The sequence below is a fragment of the Chanodichthys erythropterus genome, chromosome 3, assembly GCF_024489055.1.
Source record: "Chanodichthys erythropterus isolate Z2021 chromosome 3, ASM2448905v1, whole genome shotgun sequence".
NCBI lineage: Eukaryota > Metazoa > Chordata > Actinopteri > Cypriniformes > Xenocyprididae > Chanodichthys > Chanodichthys erythropterus.
In genome coordinates this window covers 400,644-409,928 of record NC_090223.1, presented here as the reverse complement: position 1 = coordinate 409,928, position 9,285 = coordinate 400,644, and the positions used below count along the sequence as shown (strand labels likewise).

The window sequence follows — 9,285 nt, the reverse complement described above, 5'->3', positions numbered from 1 at the left end:
TTATTCTGCTTAGACAGTGTGATTACAACATGGTGATTGATTAGATAATTACTCAAAGATAAAGAAATAAAGAAAGATAATTACATTTTCTGCAAGCAGGACCCAATGCAGAGCTCCAGACCCTAAATCAGTTAAGCTGGTTATCAGACATATAAACATAGAAATAAATGGTATTGTAATAATAATAATAATAATAATGGTTCATCTCTTCTATTTATGAAAACATGCTGAATCTCAGAGTGCAGAAGCAGGAACTTCATTAGTGTATGCTCTTATAATGTCAATAAGAGAGCTTTTCATAAATCAAACATTTTTAAAAAGATAAAGAATAAATGACAATATAAATATCATGTACAGCACAACTGTCCACTTCATCAAAGAAACCCTGAGAGTTTCTGTTCAATCAATCTTTAGGAAGAGAGATAGAGGGAGAAGGTGAAAGGAATGATGGAGAACATGAGAGAAAGGGAAAATAAGAGGAGGTTGGGCATGCATCCAAGGTTGGAGTTGGATGTTGGATTGAATTCAGCAAATCCAGGTGGATTGCTGCTCATGTAAGACTTGATCCAGTTCTGGTACTGAGAGACTCTGGCTAACACGCCAGGATATCTGGGTTCAGCACATCCTTTACCAAAACTCACAATGCCGGACTGAATCCACAGGGAGTCTTTCTTACTGACCATTGGACCTCCAGAGTCTCCCTGTATTCACAAACATTCAGCATTTATATCTCTGACGATATACAGTGAACAGTTGTTACAGATATAACGGTAAAAGAATGTCAGCCGTGTGTCCACCAAAGCACTTCAGTCATCAAAAATCAGTCAGAGTAAACACGGGGCTTAAATAAGCAACTAGGCTGGCAGTGTAAGTTTGCAGGTGACCAAAACTGTAAATTGCTTTGTATTAAAAAGTGTTAAAATGAATGACTGATGTCTTACCTGACATGAACCTTTTCCTCCCTGATTTAACAATCCAGCACAAATCATATTGCTTGTGATGCTGATGTTAAACCCTCTATAAGCTTTATCACAGTCACTGTTGCTCACAATGGGTATCATCACCTCCTGCAGTGTATCAGGATACTGGCCTGTGACAGATCAGAGGACACATTTTATGGCTTTTAAAAACCATTTCTAGGTAAATTATTGAGTTTTAGAGTATTGTTTGTATTCATTTAACAAATGTTCATTCACCTCCAGACTGTAGCGTGCCCCATCCAGTGACCCAGCTCTCTGTACCTGCAGAAAATACACTACCAGCTGCTGCCAGACAGACCGGCTTAATGTAATCAGAGAAGGTCACAGAAGAGTTGAGCTGAACCAGTGCTATGTCATTGTCAAAAGTAGAGGCGTTATAGTTACTATGTCTGATGATTCGACTCGCTGTCCTGATTATCTCATGAGGGTTTGAGCCGGATTGGTTCAGACGCCCGAAGAACATCACAGTGTTAGGATCACTGACATTACTAGACTCCCTGGTTGTAAATAGAGAAAGTCTGCATTAATTCCACTATTATCAATCTACAGTTGTATCTTCAGATTTATTTAAGCTTTCAACATACTTGAAGCAGTGAGCTGCAGATAAAACCCAGTCTTTATTGATCAGAGTCCCACCACACAAAGCGCTACGGGCATGAATCCTGACTTGCCACGGCCAGGCTCCTGCCGTCGCATCCTCCCCTCCAACAATCCCAACACTGAGAGGGGCTCGACCACACACTGATGAGAGAAAGACAATGAGGGAATTCCCAATTAAAATGAAAAAGATTGTGGAACAAAAGTCTTATGGTCGTTAAGAGTATGATAACTTACCATCTAACTGGCAGAGAAAACCTGGGAAACAGAGACCAAACAATTAGATGAACACGTATGAAACTGATAAACTGGTTTGTAGCCTGCAATCTCAAGTCCAAAGTATACTTCAACTGTCTGTGTCCTGCGATGGTTAGTACACTGTCCTCGTCACGTGATTTTCATCATCAGGAGTGTTTTCTAATGTCTGCACACACCGTCCATGTGCAGCTCAGTTTTTGGGTGCATCTCAATCAACTTCCTATAGCTTCGATCTTGTGAATCAGTACAAATCCTGCACTGGTAAGGGCACCTGATTTATTACACATTAGGACCACTTATCTATATAACTGACTTTGATTACTCATATAGTTTTAAACTTCCATCAAAGCCACTGGAAATGTTTGAGCGGCAATATTGCTATTCCCTACCAACAGAGGGCATCATTTGGTGCTTTTCCACTGCGTGGTTCAACTCGGCACGGCATGGGCTCGACTTTGTGAACAAATTATACTGCGGTGGCTGTTACTATTTAAATCTAATGGGTTTGGTGTCTCATGTTTCAAATCCAATGACGCTGGTAGTGACGATTTTCTCTGACCAATCAGTGATCTGCTGATCACATGTGCTTTAGGGCGCAGTGGTCCGAGGAGGGCCGGTCAGCGTTTGATTCGACTGTTCCCTGCCGGTACACCGCTTCAGGGCGCCGCTTCAAATGCCCAAAAAACATCAGAGGCCAGTCTCGAGAGACTGGTTCCCTTAGTAGAATTTCTGGAAGAATGGGAACGTCTTCCCAATATTTCTCAATGGGTGCTGCAAATAATAAAAAAAGGGTTACAAAATAGTTCAACGGGGTCCTTCCTACAGTGGTGGACCCTCAGCAGTCTCTAGTGATGGAACAAGAAGTTATGACACTTTTGCAAAAAGGAGCTATAGAGAGGGTTCCTCCTCCCAGCAAACAGTCAGGCTTTTACAGCCGTTACTTCATAGTTCCAAAGAAGGATAGAGGATTGCGTCCCATACTAGATTTATGTATGCTAAATCGCTCAGTACAGAAACTCAAGTTCAAGATGCTTACACTCAAACAGATCACCACACAGATCAGATCCGAGGACTGGTTTGTGACAATAGATCTGAAAGACACTTACTTTCATGTATCCATCCATCCTTCACATTGGAAGTTCCTCAGGTTCGCTTTCGTGGGCGAAGCTTACCAATACAAGGTTCTTCCGTTTGGCCTATCCCTTTCACCCCGCACCTTCATGAAGTGCGTGGATGCAGCTCTGGCTCCACTGAGACTCCAGGGTATCCGCGTGCTCAATTATATTGACGATTGGTTGATTCTAGCTCAATCAGAGCAACAAGCAGTTCAACATCGAGATGTAGTTCTGTCACATATGAGAAGGTTAGGGTTGAGACTCAATGCCAAGAAGAGTGTGCTTCTACCAGCTCAGACTACCAACTATCTAGGGGTAGTTTGGGATTCCACTACGATGCAGGCACGTCTGTCTCCTGCTCGGGTGAATTCCATTCTCTCAACCGTGAAAGGGGTGAAATTAGGCCAGTCACTCACTGTAAAACAGTTCCAGAAACTGCTGGGTCTGATGGCAGCTGCGTCCAAATTGATACATTTTGGCCTGCTGCACATGAGACCCTTACAGTGGTGGCTCAGGACCAGGGGATTTTCTCCGAGGGGAAATCCTTTCCGCATGATCAAGGTCACGCGGCGATGCCTTTGTGCCTTAGACATGTGGAAGAAGCCCTGGTTCCTGTCCCAGGGTCCTGTGTTGGGAGCTCCTTGTCGTCGCGTAATGCTAACGATGGACGCGTCTCTTTACAGGCTGGGGGGGGCGATCATGAGTGGTCGCTCGGCTCAGGGTCTTTGGGAGGACCATCATCGTTCCTGGCACATAAATCGGCTGGAAATGATGGCAGTATTTCGAGCACTCAAGTACTTCCTCCCAGACCTGAGGGGCCACCACGTGTTAGTCCGCACAGACAACATGTCGGTGGTCTCCTATATCAACCATCAGGGTGGTCTGAGGTCTCGTCAGTTGTACAAATTAGTTCATCAGATCCTCCTGTGGTCCCAGGGGAAGCTCCTCTCCCTGAGAGCAGCCTACATCCCGGGGCATCAAAATGTGGGGGCAGACATCCTGTCGAGGCAGGGGCCGAGGCCCGGGGAATGGAGACTCCACCCCGAGGTGGTGGAGTTGATATGGAAGAAATTCGGTCGTGGACAGGTCGACTTATTTGCCTCAAAAGAGACGTCTCACTGCCCGCTGTGGTATTCACTAACTCATCCATCCCCCCTGGGGTTGGATGCCATGGTACAGACGTGGCCGAGGCTGCGTCTGTATGCCTTTCCCCCGATTGCTCTGCTCCCCGGAGTTCTGGAGAGGGTTCGGCGGGACGGGGTCCGTCTCATATTGGTAGCCCCGTTCTGGCCAACCCGAATATGGTTCATGGACTTAGTGTCCCTTTTAGATGGCTCCCCCATGGAGATCCCAATCAGGCAGGACCTTCTGTCTCAAGTGGGCGGCGCGATAATTCACCCCCGCCCGGAGTTATGGAAACTGCGGGCTTGGCATCTGAGGGGGCAGAGCTCATAGAATCCGGTCTCCCAACCGAGGTTGTGGAGACTATACTCCACTCCAGAGCTCCGTCCACAAGAAAACTATGTGCATATAAGTGGAAGCTGTTCGCTACTTGGTGTAGCCAATCTCATGTAGATCCGGTCCACTCCTCTATCAGTCATGTACTGCAATTTCTCCAAGAAAGATTCTCGGATGGTTTAACTCCTTCTACATTGAAGGTTTATATCGCAGCTATATTTGCTTATCATGCTCCTTTGGAGGGTATTTCTGTGGGAAGAAATCCCTTAGTTATACGTTTTCTCCGTGATACCCAGAGGCTGAGGCCTGCTGTGCGTACGAGAACCGCGTCCTGGGACTTGGCTATTGTATTAGAAGGTCTGGCTGCAGCCCCCTTTGAACCTATAGAGGATGTACCTGAGAAGTTCCTCACTCTAAAGACAATATTCCTACTAGCCATTTCATCTCTCAAGAGAATTGGAGATCTGCAAGCACTTTCTGTTGCTCCGTCATGTTTAGAATTTGCACCTGGAATGGTCAAAGCTTTCTTACATCCTAGACCTGGGTATATACCCAAGGTCCCCACGAATGTCGCAGGGCCTATCGTACTGCAGGCCTTCTGTCCTCCACCTTTTCTGAATACGGATCAGGAAAAACTAAATCTGCTTTGCCCGGTAAGGGCGTTAGATGCTTACGTCCACAGAGCTGCCCTGTGGTGGAAGACCGATCAACTGTTTGTCTGTTATGGGTCTCCTAAGAAGGGAGGCCCGGCGTCTAAGCAGAGAATGAGCAAGTGGGTGGTCGAGGCTATCTCTCTTGCCTATGAGTCAGCACACTCGACTAGGGGTATGGCTGCCTCAAAAGCTTTAATCTCGGGGGTTCCCATCTTCGAAATAATTTCGTTTGTGTATGTTGTTATGTTTGAATGACTGAAGAAAAAAAATAAATTACATAGAAATATGTGATGCGGCTGGGTGGTCATCCCAGCATACCTTTATCAAGTTTTACAACCTCGATGTGACCTCCACTCCAGGTTCCTCAGTGCTGTCATCACAAAGATAACAGACAGGCACTTGGTCTTATGGCCTAGTTGGGATAGCGTTCCCAAAGCGGTTACGCAGCGTCGATGTTCCCATGAAAGGGAACGTCTCGGGTTACGTCTGTAACCCTGGTTCCCTGAATAAGGGAACGAGACGCTGCGTAGCTTAGCCATACTCCCTGCACACCTGTGAGCGCTTGCTTCATCCATATCAGAAGCTGGCGTTCTTTGTTCTCAGGAGTGCTTTATAGTTTCCTGGTCCGTGATGTCACCCGCTCTGACGCGCGTCACACTATTGGTTCGATTGCACGAGTGCTTCAGACTTAATCACGCAGAGGCGTTCCCAAAGCGGTTACGCAGTGTCTTGTTCCCTTATTCAGGGAACCAGGGTTACAGACGTAACCCGAGACGTTTTCACTACTCTCAAAGTATATGATTGCAGGAAAAATATATATGTTTGTATTGAACATTGATGGAGCAATATATTTGTGTGAAAACAAAATCATAAAGTGGTAAAAGTCAGTCAGCGATTCACTATCATGTTAATTATTGTGCCTTTTGCCCAACGTCAGGTGTGCTTTTTACCCCAAATACCATACTTTTACATATTTTACCATACTTTTACATAGACATGCTGTGAACAGAGAGTGTACAGAGCCTGGATCCCCAGATTGAGAGCAAAAACACCTTTTTTAAAATTATTTGAAAAATAAATAATCTATTTTGATGTCCTTACTAAGCTGGACACTAGTTGATGGTGTCTGGGGCAATTTTAATGAAGTGTTATAACTGCCCCCGACTTTACCACCCCGTGACAGGATACCCTGCTAGCTAGAAACAACAAAGCTAAGCAAAGCTGTTTGACAAAGATATCAAATGTTAGACAACAGAATGGTTATCAAAACAATACAGATTTAATTTCATAGACATTAATGGTTGAGACAGTATGAGGAAAACACTATAGATGAAAATAACTACTTTTATACCACAAAAAAAAAAAAAAAAGTTTGTCTTGCTTGTCCTTTAACATACAGAGTGGGATCTCCACAGAGCTCATGCACAATGAGTTTCATGGTTCTGTCTCGTTTCTGATCGGTGTACTGTAATTGCTCCCCTACTATTTAAGCAAGACATACTGTTCCGAACTGCAGTGGATAAAATGCCAACTGACTGACAGCTAAACCTGTTACCTAAAATCACCCGATTTAAAGTGCATCAGTATCACAGGATTACTTTTTAGGATATGTGTAAAAAAATTTAAAAAAAAAAGCTCCAAAAATGAGAAATAAATGTAATATAATATAATGTAATTCTTTGTAATTAAATTATTAGTAATTTCTGAGTCATTTATTTTTAGTGTACTCTGTATGTATTTGCATGTATGATGTGCATCCTGTTAACATAGCTACTTAAATAAACACACACTGTATTCTCGCTCACGAGTGCAGATTGAAACAGGTCTTACAGCCACTTGATTTTGTTATGTACCCTGGTGACATACTGGGACTGTAACTTATTAAAAGCAATTATGTTTTAATACTATCATATTTCATAGATTTGACATATATCCATTCAACAATCAAGCTACCCTCTTAAAAATAAACAATCCTTTAAAACAGACAGCTACTCATTCTTTTTAATTATTATCATGGTTTTCCGTATTTTAGAAAAATTTAGCTTCATTTACTCAACCAACCAATTTAAGTATTTGGTATTGATTAAGTCCATATGCAACTCATCCAATAAAAAAATATATAAATAAATACATAAATAAATTCATACTAAAAGCACAACATGCTGTATATTTATCCTTAAAACAAGTTTCATGAATTTAAGCATAAGGCTTTAGATCAAAAAGTATTTTGAGATTATGAGAAACACAAATTCAGTAAAGTTGTTAGTGTTTGTAGTCGATTATCAATTTGTGTTCCAAAGATCCCTAGTAACTGCAATTCAACTAAGCCATTTAAACATTAAACATATAGCTAATTTAACAGATTTGTGTAAGATCTTACCTGCTATGCTGAGAAGTATAACTCCAACAACACTGAAAGCTGTGATAAACTTCATACTTATGTTCTGGACTGGTTCAGACTGCTGTTTCTTCAGCTGTCAGGATAGAGAGATGTAAAAGCAGGTACTGTCTCGTTCATCAAGTGTTTTCTGCTCCTGCCACCACGAGTCTCGTCTTTTTGGAGATGCCTTTTTTTCTGTCAGTATTTACAGTACACGCCCTGGACACCTTCACAAGTAATGTTAAGGTTTATTATTAAGTGCCTTTCAGTTCAAGGTCGCTTCACTACACATTAAAGAGAAAGTTCACCCAAAAATGAACATTGTCCCATGATTTACTCACCCTCAAGACCTTCTTTCAGACGAACACAATCAGAGTTATATTAAAATATATCCTGGCTCTTCCGAGCTCTTCTGAAGCGAATCTATGGGTTTCTTGGTGAGAAAAATATCCATATTTAAAACTTCATAAACTATAATGACTAGCTTCTAGTAGATGGTTGACTTACAGAAAAACTGTAACTGATGTGAGGAATAATGTAGTTAAACTGCTTAGACAACGCTATGTCCTACATCATTCGGTGCAGATATTTATTTAGCAAAATCCCATTGATTTGCTTACATCAAAAGTCTTTCATTTTCTTTTTTTACTTTCATAAACTTTCTTGTCTGCCTCACTTGAGTCATGAAATAGACAATAAACCTCTCCAGAGTTTATAAGAATCTTAGTCTCCTCCACTTTTGTTATTTTAATTGTTATTTTAAAATGAATTTGTTCTAGTATTAAACCGTAAGATGCATATGTATAATACTGTTCAAATGTTTTGTTCAAATCAAAGTCTCTCTATCATTTATTTGATAAAAAAAGATAAAAGTTTTGCTAGTGAGTTCATTATGGCAAAAGGAAAGAATGTATGAAAGGACAATAAATGTACATTTACATCTTCTGTGTAAAAAATGTTTTTTTTTTTGTAAACATGAGTTTCCTTCATCAACACTGTAAAATAAGTACTTTTAGTGTTACTAATACTGTTTCTAACTGTTCGTATCATTTTCATATCATTTACTAAAGAGTTATTTGCATTTATGATGACTTTCTAGCCAGTAAAGCAAGTTTAGCCGGTTTTATTGGGCGATTATAAACAAAGGTGAATATTTCTCTCAGAGGAAAACATTTCCTCTATCCAGTGGTTGACAGGAGTTTTTAATTATCTGCTGATCATCTCTATATCATGAACAGCAATATTTGGAGTAAACACAACAATATTATGACAACCATGGAAACAAATCATGCTCACGTGCTCCGATAATATTCAATAATATTACAAAAATTTGACTTTAAAAAGTGTAAAAGTCACTCTTTTTTTCTAAAGAAACGCTGTCAAAGAGCGACACCCGCAGGTAAATTATTTTGTATTAACAAAGTTCGGGAGGAACAAGTTAAGATAATTAACCTAATTAGCACAGGTGGAGAGCATTCAGTTCATCAACTCAACCAATGACTAGAGGAATAAATTCAGCAGACTGACCTCTGTTCATCTGAGAGTTTATCAGCATCCCTCCTCCACCCTCATCTCCTCACTTCTAGTTATATCTACTTTTACCACACCGGGGGGAGTGCTCTGGGTTCGGGCCAATATTCAGAGCTCAGAGCCCTCTCCCCGGACAGCACGCCAAATACACAAAACTTTATTTACTCTTTATAAACTCTATTTAATTATATGGATACGTGAACTTGTGAAAGTTACAGCGGGGAGTCCGTGTCTCTGTGCCTCCCTTGATCAGCTCATAGAAATAAAGCAGAGCCTCTAAAGCATGCAGTGGGTTTAGTGGGGGGTAATTGAGA

The 9,285-nt window shown here is 41.6% G+C and overlaps 1 protein-coding gene across 1 annotated transcript; it reads right to left on the bottom strand.

Moving 5' to 3' along the window:
- Window positions 1–410: 410 nt before the first annotated feature.
- On the bottom strand, window positions 411–7,496 carry LOC137014603 (trypsin I-P1-like). The gene is made up of 6 exons (XM_067378992.1): window positions 7,442–7,496; window positions 1,815–1,835; window positions 1,565–1,721; window positions 1,197–1,468; window positions 942–1,090; window positions 411–701 (listed from the first exon to the last, which is right to left on the bottom strand). Exons 1-6 carry the CDS (start codon window positions 7,494–7,496, stop codon window positions 411–413), a joined length of 945 nt encoding a protein of 314 aa, XP_067235093.1.
- Between the last annotated feature and the right edge of the window lie 1,789 nt (window positions 7,497–9,285).